Source organism: Adiantum capillus-veneris, chromosome 2 (genome assembly GCF_014529385.1).
Source record: "Adiantum capillus-veneris isolate H3 chromosome 2, ASM1452938v2, whole genome shotgun sequence".
Taxonomy (NCBI): Eukaryota; Viridiplantae; Streptophyta; class Polypodiopsida; order Polypodiales; family Pteridaceae; genus Adiantum; species Adiantum capillus-veneris.
Genome location: NC_140932.1, coordinates 7,343,171 through 7,363,089, shown reverse-complemented (window position 1 = coordinate 7,363,089; position 19,919 = coordinate 7,343,171). Strand labels below are relative to the sequence as shown.

At 41.7% G+C, this 19,919-nt stretch overlaps 1 protein-coding gene across 1 annotated transcript; it reads right to left on the bottom strand.

Moving 5' to 3' along the window:
* Positions 1 to 4,285: 4,285 nt before the first annotated feature.
* LOC147462329 (photosystem I reaction center subunit II, chloroplastic-like) lies at positions 4,286 to 5,096 on the bottom strand. The gene has a single exon (XM_086483510.1). The coding sequence runs from the start codon at positions 5,012 to 5,014 to the stop codon at positions 4,412 to 4,414; it is 603 nt and encodes a 200-aa protein (XP_086339636.1). The 5' UTR covers positions 5,015 to 5,096; the 3' UTR covers positions 4,286 to 4,411.
* Positions 5,097 to 19,919: the final 14,823 nt, after the last annotated feature.

Below are 19,919 nucleotides of genomic sequence, written 5' to 3'. Positions count from 1 at the left end.
GACAAGCTTTTCGATCTCTTCTTAACAATCTTTGCATACTTAGGATTCAGTGGGTAGGATCGTTGCTAGACTAGTTTAGCCATGCTATTCATGGGAATTGTGTGTTGCACCACAGAATACAGAACACCTTTCATATCATGATATTTCGAAGCAAATATATCCTTGAATTCCTTGATAAGTTCTTTAAGTACATGCTCCTTAGTCTCTGTCAGATCTTGGGCAATGAAAACAGGTTTGGACTCTTCTCTTGGGTCTACTAACTCTATTTCCTTAACTATCACTCGACCGTCATAGACTCCATTGCTTCCATCGATAGGTTTTCTTTGAGCTGTTGTATACAAAACCTTACGCTCCTCCGTGGTGTAGGATTTGAAATGATCAGGTACAGGGTGTAAGTTTGTGGGGTCTTGTTGTTTTGTGGACTGTGATTTCACTTCCGCATCCTTTTGTTGTTGAGCTAACTCTCGATTTTGTCATCTCCTTACGGTACGGCTCAACTTTGGCTTCTCTGTAGCCTCTAGTTGTGCGATGCCAATGGGTTGTGGACTACACCACATAACGCTTTGAAGGTATTCACCCCAGTTATCTACCAGCTTCCGATGAGTATCACATGCCCCTATATAATTAAGCCATTTCACGGTAGATTTCTTTTCATTTATTCTAGCACACATATTTGCTCGATAATGTTGTCTCTTATATCTCTTGGTCTTTTTGTCTAATTTTTTATTATGACTGATCTCTAGTGAAGTGTCACTAGATGAATCGCTACTTGTGTCTTGTTGCTATCCTAGATAGATTGTCATCTAGGGTACCACTGGGCCATGAATGGTTTGTCCCCACATGTGCATTAAGATTTAACTCAGATTCTTCATCCTCAGAGTCAATTTCCATTGATGATTCTGACTCCAAATCGTGTGGGCTATAATCTTGTGAGATGCTACTAGTTCCAATGTCAGTCAAGCCTTCATCATGTAGGTCATCAGAAGCTATATGCATTGATTCTAGCATATTTAAAGATAAGAGTTGTGGCATTTCATCCCCCTCAGGTGTTACCCAAGTCGTCCCCCTGTTTCCCCAAGTGTCTATGGTTGCTACTAAGTGGACCCAATCCACATTGTCAAACTCAGTCATCCTAGGTAAAACATCCATATAAGGAGAATCTTTCCCAACATCAGTTTCCACTTTACATGTGTAACAATACTACAATGGGGCCGAGTGAATTGTGGTGTCAGATCTATGATCAATTATAAACATGTTTCCTAGAGGATGTGCTCGACCAGTTACAAGATCCACTGAAATGACAGAATCTTGGAACTGCAAGTAGACATTGTTTTTAAACCAGTCATACACCATTTTTGTTTCCCTCATGAAAGGACGTCCTAAGATCATCTCAGATGCCATAGTGTGCTTCGAGAAATCCATAACAATGAAAGTATTTCTTATTTTGTGTCCAAAGACCTTGATCTTGAGATCTTCTAGCATCCCAATAGGTTTAACAATAGTCTCATTGGCCATCTTAACTACTATGGTTGTGGTCCTAAGGTGAGGTCTTCCCATAGTTTCCCAGCAATTTTTAGTCACAATGCTAATCCCAGCGCCACCATCACAGATTCCCTTCACAATTGATCCTTTGGTAGTGATTGTTATGGTTGCATTGGATTCATAGCCCTCAAAGTATTGTCCCAACTTGTTAACATGTATTTCTACGACAAAGTTCTCATCTAGGTTGGGTTATGGATCTAAGTGTTCCTCCTCTATTGGCATCTCCCTAGCTCCATCCATCTGTGCAAATTATGGTAGCCCGACTTTCAGTTCTCCATTGAGGAAAGCTCGAAGAGCTAAGAATAGCTTGGGGTCTCTATATAGTTTGGACATGATGGTGGTTCTAACTTTTGAAGCCGTAAAATCCATCAATTTGACAATGTTTAACGGCACCTTTTGGGTTTCAGCCCCTTGCCGTGGGGAAGATGGGATCTCCATTTTTTTGATAGGGTCAGGTAGTCCCTCTATAAACATTCTTTCCAAACTTTTCTTGATTTCTAGTTTTTGCTTGACGTACTCTCCCATAATGCTCACTCCAACATCTCCATCCAGAATGACATCTATCAATGGTTCCCACCAGTTTCTAATCTTGTAGTCAATCTAAATGAATAGTACTTCGTCATTCTTAACTTCAGATCGGTCATTTGCCATTGCATCTGTCTCTCTTCCTTTGCCTTCTGACGAAATTGGCCGCTTTAGGTAATGTCCTTTTGATAGCATAAAGTTCAATAGTTAGCTTCTAGATCCTTTCATATACTTTGACATATATCTCACCTTGTTTGTTCTGTATGAACTCAATGACCTTTCCTTTGGAAAACCGTCTTCACAATGTCATGACACCATTAGCCTTCTATATCTCTTAGCCAATGGATTATGGATTCTTTTATGGAGCTTTCAATTGTTGCTACTTAACATTTCTATCCCTAGATCCTTTCTTTTAGTTTTGACGAAGTCTACCTTGACTTGTCGTACTCCTTTCGCAAGATGCTTCTCTAACTCCTATATGAGTTACTTACCATCTACCTTAGCACTCTTCTTCCCAGATTCACAAGTGAGGATTACCATTTTTCGGAGCATCTGAGGCTATTGATGAGAGCCTCTGAATTGTTCTAGCATTCGAGCATTCCACCCTCCTTGGCTTCCTTCCCTCTAGAAATAGAGTGATATGAGCCGGCACTGCCTGTGACTCCTGCCACTCATCCACTTCCTTGGCATTACCCTTAACTTCTTAGATAGCTCTTTGTTTCCCTGACTTCTGAGCGTTTTAGCTCTTCTTCACTTGACTAGATGGCTCATCTAAATTATTTGATACTCTATACTTGTGGCCTTGTTTAAGACTCCCATAACCACGATCTGGAGGTTGATTTCCTATGGCTTGCCTAAAATTTAATAATCCATATGGTCATGTTCTCTGGGAATTTTTTGTTCAAAATTATTGTCAATTTCGTGCACATCTACTTCCATTTCTTGACCAAAAAAACTCCTGGATGCAAATGCGATTCCAAACATTAAATTAACTCACAACCAAGCATGGGTAGGGTTGTGCCCATGTTGCGCTGCGAAGTAGTAGTTAACACTCATTTGCAGTCCATTAGACTAGCCACAATCTAAGAACATTACTGTCAAGCTAGTATGTTCATAATCAAAAATTCATTTCTATTCCAAGAATGAGGTACTGTGAGTAACTCAAGGAATAGCCAACTTTTCAGTCAACGCTTAATGACTATTGCCAACTGACAATGATCATGGCACACATGATCATTAACCGCAAACGTAATAAGCAATTTGGCTTGCATCAAATGCATTGTAAATATAAGATAGATCATATGGAGTGAAAGAATGCATACATAGGACTCCATGTTGATACTTCACTTCATTCTGTAAGAGTATGAACAATCACAGCTTGCAAAACCTGAAAATAACGGTCAAGGTAAAGTGTATCAAAAAGCCTCCACAAAAATTCAGCGTTGCACACCTGTCCAGGCTTCATATTACCAAGACATATTCCTCTACTAAAAATCATTTGACCTTCTATGTTCTTGAATATGGTCAAGGACCTTGAGTCACATTTGTGCAAAGGATTCATAATAAAACAACAAGCCAAGTACTATGACTTTCAAGGCTCCCTTCAAGACTTGGAGGCTAACGCTTGCCAACCTTTCCTATCTCAACCTCCGCTCAACTATCTTTGCTGGAGCAAAAATAGGCAGAGAAAGTTAATACCTCTGTTCATTTCAGCATTCAGCGACTACACGTGCTACAAAGCGGCTGCTATGGTCAAGCTTCATTCATTACACTGCACTTGCAGGATGATGAATGAAAAATGAAAAACACCACGTTCCATACACTGTTAATGATGTATTCACAGACTACAATTGCAAAACGATACGCTTTAGAAGGCATGGCAAGAAAACATCCATAACCGGTGCTGGCTGCACAAAAAGTTTCCACAGTATACTACCACAATCTAACACCTTTCACTGCTCCAATTCCAGCTGGCCGGTTTTATACAGAAGCAAGAACTAACATGCGAGTACCAGCAAGGATCCAACGTAGACATCAAGATATAATCAATAAAAACAATAGCACATTAAGATGTTCAAGCTAGAGATGTTGTGCAGACCGAGGATAGTTGATGACACAAATGCCAATTCAACTGTCAAACAGTAAAGCTAGGTACCTTCCATAACAAACATAGACAGTTCAAGTCCATAGAATGAACTCAACTTATGACAAGCTCTCAGACTGGAACCGTCGGAGGAAGAAGTAGTCTATTACAGAAAAACTTTACAATCATGAAAGATAGAAGACATGAGCTTGCCACAGACCACTTACAGAAAGAATCATAAAGGGGTCAGCAACATGCTCCTCACAAATCGTAAGCGTTCTTGCCAGTGAACTTGACTGTGGCGGGGTTTACATTCTCTCCAATAGAGCGCAAGTTCACGCCAACACCCTTGCGGCCGGGGTTCACTTTCTCGGGGTATACTCCGTCCTTGGGATGAAGGTACTGCACCTCGCCATTAGGAAACACTCGGTAGAACTGGTAATTAATTTTAAACTTGGAACGCAGCTTGGTGCCAAGGGCAAGGCACTGCTCCTTCCTCGCAAGCTTCAAAAGATTTGGCCCCGACCTCATGATCGCAGCTCCTCCCGTCGGCATCTCGAAGATCTGTTCCTTCGGCGACTCCCATGTGATCACATAGAACTCCTCCACCTGCGCCTTTCTCAGAAGGCCTCCCGTACTGCCGCCAAAGATCGGTGATGGCGTATCCTGCTTCAGCTGAGGTGGTGTGAACCCGGCCGGGGCCTCATCAGTGGCCGTTGACATAACAACCCTCCCCGAGCTGGCCATCGCTGCCTGCTGCGGAATCTTCACTTGCTGCCCCGCGGCTCCTGTTTGCTTCCATGAAAGGGAGGCGGGAGCAACCTTCGCTGCTGAGAGAGCAGAAGCTGTGGTCAAGGACGCCATTGCTCTTTTCAGGTTCACAGACTACACGGGAGAAGGAGAAAGACCGTCAGTGTAGGGGGAGATAGAAAGTCATATGTTACGCTAGAACAGTAGACTACCTCTAAACCTTCTTGGCTGATAGATAGTGAGCGGAGAGTAATAGGATAAGGTACTCCTCCCCACCAATCAGACTCCTCAAGATAAAGTGCCCAAAAATCTTTAGCTCGACCTTTTCAAACATGGCTCGTGTCTCACACACACACACACACACACACACACACAAAGTCATACAATTCCCCTCTCAAACATTGTTCAATCAAAGGCTGGGTTCACATCACCCGGCGGAAGAGCAGCGAATTCTCTTAAGCCAATCAAAATCGCCCTCGCTGGGTTCTTTGTTCACATAAGACGACTGAAGGTGCTGACTGGGCTGCCATGTCTAGGAAGAACTTCCCTTTTTCTCTTCCACCCTGCCCTCTTTTTCTTCCGACCCCCCCCCCCCCCCCCCCGCTCGCTCGTGAGCACTTCCACCCTGATGCCTTTCTTCTCCAACCAATGGAGCCACGCCATGCAAGCAAAGGGACCCAGGGCGGCTACTATCTTGTGTGAACGCTAGGTAGCGGGCAAAGCTGAGCATATCTGTTTTCTGCCTAGAAGTGGTGGAAAGGTGCGGGACTTCCACCTCTCCAATCTGAACCCACCCAAAGACACCCTATTGTAGCTTGTGAGGCACATACGCACAGACAAACATACCTAAGAACGGTAATGTTAGCTTCACATCAACACCACGATAAAAAAAAATCGTCTGTTGACCTTTCCTCCTTGTTATTACTTACACCTCTAGAGTACCAATCTTAAGTTGGCAATGTGGATGTGTGTTTTATTGCAAAGCGAGCCCAAACTGCATTAAACTCTTTTGAATGCCCCCCCCCCTCCCCCCCCCCCCCCCCGTGTGCCAACAATACGGCCAAATAGATTTTCAACCATAAACATATATTTCTTGTGGGACATGAATACTTTGGGCTTTGCCTTAAAGCGAATATCGTGAAGCGTGCCTAGAATAGTCATGAATAACAGTTATCATGTGCAAATGGTTACCAAATGATGGACTAGCCAATTTCACATAAGCTAGATATGCATGCCAAAGTTGTGTGTCTGCGTAATAGCCTCTAAATCACAAACTCTACATTTGGAATCTTTAACACATATATCATTTGTGTTGAACTTATATAAGCCACATAATAAAGTGACAGAGTCGAAATCATGTCACGTGGCCTAACATTTACATTATATATGTCATCCAACAATTTAATTGCAAGACAAAGTCTCGCAAGGGCAAACACTAACAATAAATTCTTATCTATTCCATGTATGCAAAAAGAGTGCATTTTTAAAAAATAGATACTCATAGCATTAAGCACAATTCTACTAGCTCCCTCGATTGTATAAGGGGCATTGTTGCACACATGATAGTATTCCTATTAGGGACAATCTTGAGAGAAGTGAACAGATCCTTATGAGGAGTAATGTGCCTTGTAGCACCACTATCAACATATCACACATGTGACTCTGTAGTTACTACCTACCAAACATGCATCATGTACAAAAGTGTCCTAAAGCCTTCGTAGCTTAAAGCATTGCTTACTTATATGATTAGATACTTTACAAAAATTACATTACTATAGCTTCTTCTTTGTTGGGTGCACAGAGGCAAAGATAGAGTTGGTGGTGAAGAGAGGGTTGAAGATGGAGATGACCACGAGCAAGGAGAGAGAGGTCAATAGAGACACGTATAAAAACCAAGCTCTTTATTTAAAAAAAAGATGTATACAATTTTCTTTGAAAGCCTTCTATGTGCATAACCCTCATCCTGTGCAACCAAAGCATCTAGAGTGAGATTTGAAGTGAAAATGAGAACATCTGAGGGATCTGTTGTCACATATGCATGAATCTTTGTTGGCATAATGTTCATCACTGGAGGAGGAGCGTCCTCTACTGCAATGGTAGGTATGGGAGACTCAACCACATTGAGCTCCTCAATCTTTACCGTACTTTTATCTTTGCTAGAATTATCTTTTTGCTTGTTTTTTTAATCTATTAGGAAACTGCGACAATCCTTTTTGTAATGGCCCTTATAGTAACACTTGACATTTCTGGCACTGCAGTCTCTATTTGAGTTCATGTGTCTGTTAGGACTAGGAGGATTTTTCTCTCTACTTTTGCTTTTGTATTTGTTCTTGTCATGGCCTCTTGCCTTCATTGAACTACCTCAAATCTTAGAAAAGAAACGCGCATGTGGAAGATTTTGGAGAAAATTGAGGAGAAAGGGGGTTGAGAGTTTTGGAAACTTGGGTCCTGTGGATATGTACACACATTGTAGGAAACTATATGAGCAACCAAATGCTGGAAAGTTACCATTTTATGGTTCAGTCCCATATATGCCCTCTTTTTTTACTATTGAGGATGTGTAGGTAAGCTCAAAAAGTTAGTCACTCACAAAGTGAGAGATCTTCAAGATATCAAGCCAAAAATGATTAAATGGATGCGAGATTTTACACATGAGTGGATGCATGATATGTTCAACATTACACTTCAACATGGTATGCCTCATGATTGGAGCACTAATTGGATCAAGCCTTTTCATAAAGTAGGGGATGTAAAGAATGTAAATAACTAGCGGAGTATAATATTGGGTCTCTTATGGCAAAGTTGTTTGGGTGCATAATGGAGATAAAATTGAGTGATTGGGTTGAAGAGAATGGAAAGCATGCAAAAGGACAAGCAATTTTTTGTCGATGTCATAGCACCATTGATCATCTTGTCACTCTTCGTGTTCTCATGGAGGATCGGTTTGACTTCAAGAAAGAATTTGATATGATTCCGCGTAACGATTTGTGGAGAAGGATGGAAGAACTCCAAGTGCTAAGTGAGTTCATGCTTGTGGTTTCTCGAATCTATGAGAAGGTGATGTGTCAATTGAGCATGGAAAGAGGAATCTCAAAAAAAAATTGCAAGTACTATTGGGGTTAAACAAAGTCTCTTTAGTATATGCATCAATCAATTGGAACAAATGGTGACTTAATGCAAGAAGAAGGCATTGAAGAGGTCACTATTTGCAACACAGTAATCACGCTTTTGTCGTATGCGGATGATGTGGTGCTTCTAGTGATGGGAATGGGATCATGCTAGCTAAGGTGGGTGATAGACAAACATTGTGTACACAAGTGTGTGTGTGTGTGTGTGTGTGTGTGTGTGTGTGTGTGTAGGTTAGATTGTTACTCAAGCAAATTAGGTTCCAAGATAGATTAGCTTGGACTCATAAACACGATCTTGAGTAGTTTGCTCATCACAAGCTCACCATAGACAAGAGACATGTAATGCAAACATGGAATGGATTTGTTTATTCATGAAAGGAGTTTTAAGTAGCTCTACAGTCTTGCACCATTACATGTGGGATATTTCCACGTCTTCTCTTATTCGCTCACACTTTAGTGATTCTAGAACAACGCCCATACCTTACAATCCTCTTTTATTTCGTCATCCTTTGTGGATATGTATCGACATCTTGTGTGGATACCATGTGTCGTCCTTAGTGGATATAGAATCTTCAGTGTATTGTCCTAGTCCAAACCCTAAGGGGAAGAAATGAACTAGATGAAATTAATAGAACATGCAAATTAGCAAAAAATGACACAAAATGTATTATAAATGAAAACACAAAAAAGGGATACTAATACTCTCCCTAATCAAGCCTACCTAGCCATGGAGGGTAGTGGCCTCTTGGGTGTGCCAAGGATATACCCACACATAGCTAGATTAGGGATGCGATTGATTATGGAAAATGTCAGTGGACCGTGATGGTGATTAAGAAGTACTAATCACTCTGATGTAGACACTAATCACTAACAAAAAAATGCATAACAACAAACCTAGCTAGAAAACCATGGCTCTGATACCACTTGATGGGAACGGGATTGTGCTAGCTAAGGTGGGTGATAGACAAACATTGTGCACACAAGTGAGTGTGTGTAGGTTAGATTGTGCTCAAGCGAATTAGGTTCCAAGATAGATTAACTTGGACTCATAAACACGATCTTGAGTAGTTTACTAACCCATCACAATCTCACCATGAACAAGAGACATGTAATGCAAACTTGAAATGGGTTTGTTTAATCATGAAAGGAGCTTTAAGTAGCTCTATAGCCTTGCACAATTACATGTGGGATGATTACTTGATTATTATACCTCTTCTCTCATTCACTCACACTCTAGTGACTCTATGACAAAGCCCATACCTTACATCTAGCACGCACTTTAGAGGATGCACAAAATCTGAAGAACTTTTGCTTGCATAGCCAACAGACCGTGAATGAATCCTAAACAAAGGTTATGCTTGTGAAAACCAACCATAAGGAGAAGACATGCATTGTGTATTGTTGACGGCTTTCAGTACATTGGCCTTGAGGTTCCGGCCAATCACAAGTGGCACAAATATTCTATGACATATGTAACATTTAATGCAATAGTAACTTCTGTGTAGCGGAAAATGATTACATAGTGAGCATTTCATTAAGAACAAGTTACTAATGAGCATAGAGAGAGTACTTAGTTGAAGACAGCAACATAGCAATTACATCTAGCTTTTTTGGCATAGACAATACTTGAAAAGAGAGAGAAATAGAACAATTGACAACAATTGAGGACCGGATTTACATGGAGGCGGTTCCCCCTCCAAAAGGCTTTGTATTATAGCTTCTCCCATCAAGGGATACTTTTGTATAATACAATCTTTGTGTTCCTTGACAAAACTCGTTGGTGCAATGAAGATGGAAGCTTCATGCACCAAATTATGCTAGAAAACACACCTAGTGGGCCTAGTCTCAATCCCAAGACCTCACACACCTTCAAAGATGGTGAGAGCTAGCAGGGGATGAGGAAAGATTGAGAGGAAGAAGATGTATCTTACGAGAAAGAAGTATTATCCTCACATAATCACTCTAATAGCATAGCTTAGCTTAGTAATTAGCATGGTAGAGGAGATGAGCATGCCATTGAAGCTTGGCTCTTGGTTGGGTTTGCATTCCAAAGCCAAGAGTTGTTGGTGTAGGCCTCTACTTCTCAATGCTTGGAAAAGGAGATGGAGTTCTTGCTCAACACATGAGTTGTGTGTGTGTGTGTGTGTGTGTGTGTGTGTGTGTGTGTGTGTGTGTGTGTAGAAAAAATTCGTTAGTTTAAAATGCCAACCTCTCTTTCTTCTTGGTCGACCCCTCTTCCCAATTGCTCTTGCTGGCTTCCCATTGGCTCTTGCAGATCTTATCCAATAACAATTAAGGAGCATAGTTGATAGCCTTGTGACAAGTGTCCCCATTTCCCCTTTTGTGAGAGCTTTAGGTAATTAAAATAATTTATTTAAACTCTCATTGGACCTTTTAGTCTTCTGGCCAATAGGAATCAAGTAAGCCATTGGGATGTTGGATGCTCATTGGACCCCTTGGTAGACTGTCCAACAATCTTCTAGGGAGCTTAATTTCTATTGGTTCTTTTATCAATAATTTTTTAATTGATTAGACTAATTTTACTCTAGCCTAATCCTCATTGGTCCACCTCTATGACCATCCAATAGGATTTGAGGGGAGATTGAGGGCATCTGGGCTAGGAGCCCGCCATGTGTCCATCATTCCCTTTGTGTAAAGGGAGAGCTTGGGAGTGTGTGTGTGTGTGTGTGTGTTTTTTCTTTTTTTCTCTCTCTTCCCCTACCCTTAGGGCTTGCCTCCTCCTTCCTAGGGATGTGGAAAGAATTTTTAGTCTTCCCATAACCATCCAATTTTCCCCCTTTTGGCCATCGGACTTATTAATTTAGATTTTGGAACCTTAGCCTATGGAAGTCTTAATGGAGTTGAACCTTCGGTCTTTTAAGCTCCATTTCTGCACATTGCTCTTTTGCACACATTTCCCCTTTGGATCCCTGTTTTCCCTCCTTTGGATGCCTGCTGAGACCAGTTTGGCAGTCTTACCAATATTCTAGCTTTTACTCCCCTGGTACCTCCCCATATTAAATAATCAGATTAACATGAGAAACTCATTTGGGAGAATTAGATATTAGTTTTTTATGAAATTACCTCTCTCTTGAAATTATAGTCGTCCTCCACTATGAGATAGAGAAGATAAACCCTTATCATTAGTCCATTTGCTAGAGGGTAGAGGATCCCTATTTTACCCTATGACACCGTTCCAGAATGGATGACTAGTCCATTTGGTGCTTGAGAGCCTTAGCTGCCGCAAGCATGTCTGCACATTAGTTCGTATCAATTTTCCATAGTAGAGTGACAAACTCTACTTGGTGTTCGGGAGACATCGTCTCCACAAACATGATCCTAAGCATGTATACTTATTAACATTTGTGCACAATAAAGAAAAAGAGAGTCTTATAAGACAAAACTTTGTTCATTTATACATATTTACATTTGCTTACTCTAGGGAATCATTGTAACCATTCACAAGGTTTAGGTTATTCTTTAATTGTATGCCGCATCCACCTAGCATCTTCAAAATGATAATTTTTAAATTTGATAAGATATCGTCGGATAGTCTTACCGCCTCTCAATACCTTGTCTTCATGTCGGAGAATGGACTCGGGGTACAACACCTCTTTTTGGTCCTCGATCTTCCTTGGGTCTTCAATGGTTGCTTCTTGAGATGGCTCTCCTTTGTAAGGCTTTAGTAGGCTCACGTGGAAAGCATTGTGTATGAGCCAGTGGTGGTCCAACTTGAGTTGATAGGCCATCTCATTAATCAGCCTAAGAATCTGAAAGGGACCATAGTACCTTTTTGCTAATTTAGCATAGTACTTTTGGTGTCCCGTAGGATTCTTGCCCGTCATGTGCCTTAATCGAGCCTTGGAAAACTTAAGCAAGACCCAATCATTTTGTTTAAAAACTAGAGCTCTTCTGTGCTTATCAGCATCAGCCTTTTGCCTTTACTAAGAGGTGGATATAGCATCCTTAATCTTTTCAAAAAATTCTTGTAGGTTCCTCAAAAGGTGCTTTTCTGGTACAATGTTTTTGTAAGCATACTCCACTAAAGGTAAGTACTTCTCCCATTCGGACTTTTAATCTACTTCTATGACATAAGCTTTCAGTAGATCAAGAATTGTTAGGTTAGCTATTTCACGTTGGCCATCCGTTTGTGGGTGATAGGCCGAACCGAAGAGAAGTTTAGCATTGTACCTAAATACTCAAAGAGACCCTTGCAAGCCGTGGTACTTGAAGATTTGTGATATAAAGAGGGTTACCATTTGATGGGCCTTGATAGTCTTTTTGACATGTATGAAATGTGCTTGTTTGCTAAACCTATCCACTATCGTCCATATTCTTGCATTCCCATGGATAGACTTGGGCAATCCAAAGATAAAATCCATGGATATGCTCTCCCATGGTGAATTAGGGATTGGCAAAGGTTGAAGCAATCTAGGTTGCTTCCCTCTATCAAACTTTGTCTTTTGGCATACCACACATTTTGAAACATACACTTGTATGTTTGTTTTCATGGCAGGCCCATAGAAGTATGTTTCTATCCTGAATCCCTCTATGCCCCGCATAAGGAGGAGCATGAGATCCATACATTACTTTCTCACGTAGTGAGTCAGTAACGCATAGCATGTTGCCATAGATAAGATAACCATCTTGTAAGGTAAATGGTTCTTCCTTCTTCCCTAGTGCAAGGGCTGAACTCAAATTTTTATAATCGGAATTGATAGCATACTCAACTATCATAGAAGATAGATCATTGTGAGTTGCTATGGATACCGCATTCACGCTCGGCCATCTTGAGAGTGCATCGGCTACTTGATTATGCTTGCCAGCAATGTGAGCAATATGAAAATGGAATTGCAAAAGGAAATTTTCCCACCTCATTTGTTTGTCGGAGAGCTAGGTCTGGCCATGAAGTACTTAAGGCTTTGGTGATCCGTTTGCAGAATGAAAGGAGTCCCCAATAAATAGTGCTTCCACGAGTCTAGAGCATGTAGAACTGCTAAGAGTTCCTTCTCAAATATACCTAGAGCTTACTCAACAGGGTTGAGCCTTCCACTTTCATAGGCTATGGTGTGCCCTTCTTGGAGCAAAGAAGCTCCAAGGCAATCACCACAGTCGTCGCACTGGACCTCAAAAGGCTTTAAGAGATACAGTATTGTAAGCACAGGTTGGGAGATAATGTGACCTAAATACTCAGTCTCTTGTAAGAAAAGTTCACTTTTATTTCGACTTATATAGAGTTTATTCTCTCATAAAACTTGAAATATTACGTGGAGGTGTTGCTTGTGTTAATCTAATGAATTAAAGTAGATGATTATATCATCAAAGAACACTCCAGTAAAGCTTTGGTGAGGCCTGAATAATTTCTCCATCACATGGTTGAATGTGGTTGGTGCATTGGTCAAGCCAAAAGGCATGACAATGTACTCGTACAGACCAAACGTAGTGCGAAATGCGTCTTTACAATGTCTTGATCAACTATCCTTATTTGATGATAGCCACTTTTTAGGTCAATCCTACTGAAGTAGGTCGACCCCTGTAGCTTATCAAATAGGTCTTCTACACGTGGAACGGGAAATATATTCTTGATAGTGATCCTTATTAGTGCTCTATAGTCGACACACATACAATATGTGCCATCTTTCTTTTGCACTAATAAAAATGGCAAAAAAATGGAGATGAGCTAGGCCTAACCATGCCTTTCTCAACCAACTCATGCACTTGCCGCATAATCTCCTCTTGTTGAGCTTGAGAAACTCGATAAGGAGGTTTATTAGTAGACGTTGAGCTTCCTGGAAGAAGTTCAATTGCATGGTCCTCATCCCCTCATTTGGGAGGTAGCTCACAAGGGATGTCACAAAACATCTTGGAATCCTTTTAGGAAATTGGATAACTCTAATTCCTTTGGTTGCCTATATCTTATTTTGCTAAAACATCAGGTTCATTTTCAGAATCTTTAACAAAAATCATGTACACGGAAATAGAGCTCTTTATTGACTTATTGAAAGCTTGCTTATGTACAATGGGTATGGTGCTACCTGACTCTTTAGCATCTACCTCCGTATCTTTTTCCCTGTACCTAAAGTAGATTTGTCTTTCAGGGAATTTAACATTGGCAGCCATGCGATCAAACCATGGTGCCCCTAGGATTACATTCTCATGTTTGAGAGGGGAGATGAAGAAATCCTCCTTGTCCACATAGCTTTGGAAATGGAGCCTCAATTTCCCAATTAAGGGAGTGACTGAGGCTTCTTGTCCCTTGAAAGCACCATCGGCAAGTAGGACATCTCCCATCTCATAGGCTTGGATGCCTAGCTTGGTGGCCAACTTTGCAAATATGAAATTGTGAGTAGAACCAGGGTCAAAGAGAATGAAAGCATCATGTTCTCTTACCTTTTCCCAAGCATGACATAGAGGATATCCTTTGTGATGAGCATCCTCTTCTTGAATTTGGACTATCAAAGCTCTAGGAGGCTCATTACGTGTATTCTTGTGGAGGCAAGCATGATAGGCGTGCCCTTGCTCCCCCCACTTGAAACAATAGTCATCTTTTTGATAACGCTCTAGCTCTTTAGGAGATAGTTTATTTCTACCTTTATAAACTCCCTTCTCTTGGCTTTGTTGTTGTTGAAGTTGCCTTTGGGATACTTTTCCACATTGTCCTTCCCCTTAGGCTCACTATGGTCCTTGTTTTCCTCGAGTCTAGAGATTTCTATTAGCCCCTCATAGGAAGTTGATTCTTGAAGCCACTATGGTATGGTGTATGACCAAAGATATGGTGCGAGGCCTTCGGGAGTTAACATACTCTGCCATATCCTCAGATAAACGTGCACAAAATTGTTGTTTTTGCTCTCAAAAATCTATCTTTTTGTAGATAGTGGCTTTGAGATGTAAATCCCAAAACTTGTCTACATATTTGTGAATACATTCGTAGGGAGAGAGCTTCGGGCTTTGCCATTCAATGAGTACTTTGTCTTTGGCATCGCCAGCCAAAAAATGCTTCATGATGGAAGCTCTTAAAGCTTTCCATGTTCGTGGAGCTTCACTATTTGCTCGTAGGCTAGACCACCATTGCCTGGCGGACTTTTGAAAATGCATAGCTACATGACGTAGCTTTGAGGCCTCTGTGAAACCCTCATCTCCAAACGCCGCATCGAATTGTTTGATAAAGGCCAAGACTTTGTCCGTAGCACCAAAGGTGCCATCGCAGGTAAGGAAAGAGATGTTCTTTCCTCCCTCTTTGAACTTTTTAAGCCTTGACGACCTTTTCCATGCAGCATAGGATTTCCTATGGCCTCTTCTCTTGGGTGATTTGAAAGCTGCACCATCACTTTCTTCAGAAGAGGAAGAGGATGAGGAGGATGGAGAAGAGAGTGACCTCTTTCTCGCCTTTTTCTTCCCTTGTTCCTTCTCTTCTACGCCATTACTTTCTTCTGAAGAGCAAGAGGATGAGGAAGATGGAGAAGAGGGTGACCTCTTTCTTGTCTTTTTCTTCTCTTGTTTCCTCTCTTCCCTCTTTGAATTATGGTGAAGAGGAGTATGAGATGGTCTTCTCTGTTTAGGGGGTGTTGGAGAGCATTTTGCCCGCCATCTTTGTGGAGCCAACTCCGTCGAGGTTTGTCATAATAATCAATATCTAATTCTCCTAAATGATTTTCTTATATTAAACTGATCATTTAATGTGGGGAGGTACCAGGGGAGAAAAAGCTAGAATATTGGTTAAGCTAGCACACCGGCCACAGTAGGGATCCAAAGGAGGGAAAATAGGGATCAAAAGGGGGGGCCATCTGCAAAAGAGCCATGTGCAACAATGGGCTAAAAAGACCCTAAGGTTCAGCCCATTAAGACTTCCAAAATGCTAAGGTTCCAAAATTCAAAGGTTGTGTCCAAAGGTCAACCCTAGGGAAAATTGGATGCTTAGTGTGTGTACAAAAGTCTTCTTCAAAGCCTACAAAGGAGGGGGCGAGCCCATTTAGTAGGGGATGAGAGAGAAAGCCACACACACACACAGACTCCCTTTACACAAAGGGAATTAGGGACACATGTCAAGTCCCTAGGCCAGATACCCACAAGGTGTGCCCAATTCCTATCGGAAGACCCTTGAAGTGGACCAATGAGAATTAAGCTAGAGTAAATCTAGTTTAATTAATTTAAAAACATTTAATAAAAGAAACCAATGAGAATTAAGTCTCCTAGAAGACTATTGGGCAGTCTCCCAAGGGGTCCAATGAGCATTCAGGAGCCCAATGGCTTGCCTGATTCCTATTGGCCAGGAGGCAAAGGGGTCCAATGAGAGTTTAGTTTAATTATTTAATTACCTAAAGTTCTCACAAAAGGGGAAAGGGGGACACATGTCAGAAGGCTATCACACCCATTGGCTTGACTTGGGGAGGTCCAATGAGGCAAAAGCCAGACCAATTTAGCAGGAAGGGCTCGCCCAAGAGAGAGAGGGGGCTGATTTTTGCTTGGCATTGACACACACACACTCACACTTGACCATGTGTGAAGAAAGAATACTCTATCTCCTCCCAAGCTTTAATGGAGAGCTCATCACCTACTCCAAGCTTGTGAGATAGAAGCCTACATCAACACTCTCTTGGCATGTGGATGCAAATCCAACCAAGAGCCAAGCTTCAATGCATGCTCATCTTCTCTACCAAGCTAATTACTAAGCTAAGCTATGCTAATATGAGTGATTATGTGAGGAGATGTACATCTTTCTCCACAGATACTCCTTCTTCCTCTCAATCTACTCTCATACCCTGCTAGCTCTCACCATCTTCGAAGGTGTGTGAGGTCTTGGGTCTGAGAACGGGGATAATTCAAGTTGTGTTTGATTAAGTGTTTTGCTTAGTGCATGAAGCTTCCATCTTCATTGCACTAGCTAGTCTTGAAGGAACACAAAGAATTGTATTGTACAATGTCTCTCTTGATGGGAGAAACCATAATACAAAGCCTTTTTGGAGGGGGGACCGGCTCCATGCAAATCCAGTCCTCAACTGTTGTCAATACTTACTTTCTCTCTCTTTTGAAAGTATTGTCGATGCTATCTAACTAGGTGTTATGATTTTTGTTACTCTCTCCACCCAAGCACTCTTGTAATTCTCATTAGGAATCTATTCTAATGAAATGCCCACTATGTTCATGCTAATTTCCGCTACACATAAGTTATTAGGCCATTAAATGTTACATTGGTATCAGAGCTCAAGGTTTCTCTTTTCTTGCTCAAGAAGGGAGGTCCTCAAGCTAGCTACAAATGGTTGGTATTATTAATTGCCTGTGAGTAAGTAGAAAAGGGATTTTTCAACCTTGCAGTGCGCCTGCCTTTGTGCAGTTAACGGGGCATCACCGTCGAGAGCTATGGTCTTAATAGTGGAGTCCTACGGGGCTTGCCTACGGCTTAACCACTATTGAACTATTAGAAGCTTGACAGGAGCCGGTGTTGTTTTGGTGTCGAAAGACCCTCTCTTCTATTCCTTGCAATTAATGGTATTCAAGCCGCGGGTACAGTAGCTTGAGTGCTTTTTCTAAAGGGGTAAAGAGTAGCAACTAGGGCTTGAAGTGCCAAAGTACACCTAAAAAGTTTACACCTAAAAGTTATTAGAATGGCTGACAATAGTAAAGAGAGTGAAATTAATGTTGATAACTTCGATTTTGCTCATGAGCAAGCTACTAATGATGCTTCAATGCTTGTTAACTACCTTGTTACTAGGCTTCAACAAGCCATGGGCAATCCATCTCTCCAAAGTGAAGTGCAACGGTAGCTTCGTGCTCACGGGATTCTCCAAGCTCATCACCATGACGAGAGAACACCTAGGAAGCCTCCTTGTGAGACTACCAAAAGAGGTCTCTCTCCGATTCGGGAAGAAGAAGAAAATCCATATGAAGGGCTCAAGAATTTACTTCTTGACGATGCATCTCCTTCCCAAAGGAGAACTCAAGAGCCTCCACCGAAGGAACGAGAAAGAAGCGAGTCTCCCGCCACCTCGGCGGAGATGGCTCCATGAAGACGGCGGACTAAACGCTCTCCATCACCACCAAAGCGGAGAAGACCATCGTATTCTTCTCCTCACCACAATTCGAAGAGGGATGATAAAAAGCAAGAGAAGAAAAAGGCGAGAAAGAGGACACCCTCTTCTCCATCTTCTTCATCCTCTTCCTCTTATGAAAGCTATGGTGAACACGACAAAGATCAGGACAAGAAAAAGGCGAGAAAGGGGTCATCCTCTTCTCCACCTTCTTCAAATTCTTCACCTTCTGAAGAAAGTGATGGTACAACTTTTGAACCATCAAAAAGAAGAGGCCATAGGAAATCCTATGCCGCATGGAAGAGGTCGTCCAAGCTGAAGAAATTCAAAGAGGGAGGGAAGAGCATCTCTTTCCTTACCTATGATGGTACCTTTGGTGCCACGGACAAAGTCTTGGCCTTTATCCAGCAATTCGATGCGGCGTTTGGAGATGAGGGCTTCACGGAATCCTCTAAGCTATGCCATGTAGCTATGCACTTTCAAAAGTCCGCCAGACAATGGTGGTCTAGCCTACGAGCCAACGGTGAAGCTCCACGAACATGGAAAGCTTTAAGAGCTTCCATTATGAAGCAGTTTTTGGCCACCGATGCCAAAGACAAAGTACTCACCGAATGGCGAAGCTTAAAGCTCTCTCCCAATGAATCCATCCACAAATATGTAGACAAGTTTTGGGACCTACAACTCAAAGCCATTGTCTTCAAAAAGTTGGATTTTGGAGAGCAAAAGCAACAATTTTGTGCGGGCTTAACCGAAGAAATGGCGGAGTATGTCAACTCGCAAAGACCACTTACCATATCGGCGGTAAACCACCCCACTATGGTGGCCTCTCGAATCAATTTCCAAACGGGGGCAAAAAGAAATAATAAGCCCCCGGAAAACAAGGGTTCCAATGAGCCTAAGGGGAAGGACAATGTCCAAAAGTCTCCTAAGGGCAACTCCAACAAAGCTAAAGAGAAGGGAGTTTACAAAGGTAAGAATAAACTCTCTCCTGAAGAGCTTGAGCGTTATCATAAGGATAACCGATGTTTCAAGTGCGGCGAACAAGGGCATGCGTACCGCGATTGTCCCCAAAAGAACAACCGCCAAGATCCTCCTAGAGCTTCCTTGGTTGAAATCCAAGAGGAGGAAATTCACCAAACTCATCACAAAGGATCTCCTCTATGTCATGCTTGGGGAAAGGTAAGAGAACATGATGCTTTTATTCTCTTTGACCCTGGTTCTACTCACAATTTTATATCTATGGAGTTAGCCACCAAGCTAGGCATACAATCCTACGAGATGGGAGATGTCCTACCCGCAGACAGTGCCTTCAAGGGGCAAGAAGCTTCAGTCACTCCCTTAATTGGGAAATTGAGGCTTCATGTCCAAGGCTATGTGGACAAAGAAGACTTCTTTATCTCTCCTCTCAAGCATGAGGATGTAATCCTAGGGGCACCATGGTTTGATCGCCTGGCTGCCGATGTTAAATTTCCTGAAAGGAGAATCTCCTTTAAGTTCAGGGAAAAAGACATGTATATAAATGCTAAGGAAATGGGTAGCACCATCCCCATTGTACATACACCAGCTTTCAACAAGTCAATAAAGAGCTCTATTTCCGTGTACATGATTTTTGTTAAAGATTCTCAAAATGAACCTAATGATTTAACAAAAGAAAATAAAAGCAACCAAAAGGAATTAGAGTTATCCAATTTTCTCAAGGGGTTTCAAGATGCTTTTATTGACGACATCCCTTGTGAGCTACCTCCTAAACGAGGTAATGATGACCATGCAATTGAACTTCTTCCAGGAAGTTCACCGCCTAATAAACCTCCTTATAGAGTTTCTCAAGCTCAACAAGAGGAGATTATGCGGCAAGTGCATGAGTTA

Excerpts from the sequence above, each read along its gene's own strand:
- LOC147462329 (XM_086483510.1), bottom strand. The coding sequence starts at position 5,014 with ATGGCGTCCTTGACCACAGCTTCTGCTCTCTCAGCAGCGAAGGTTGCT.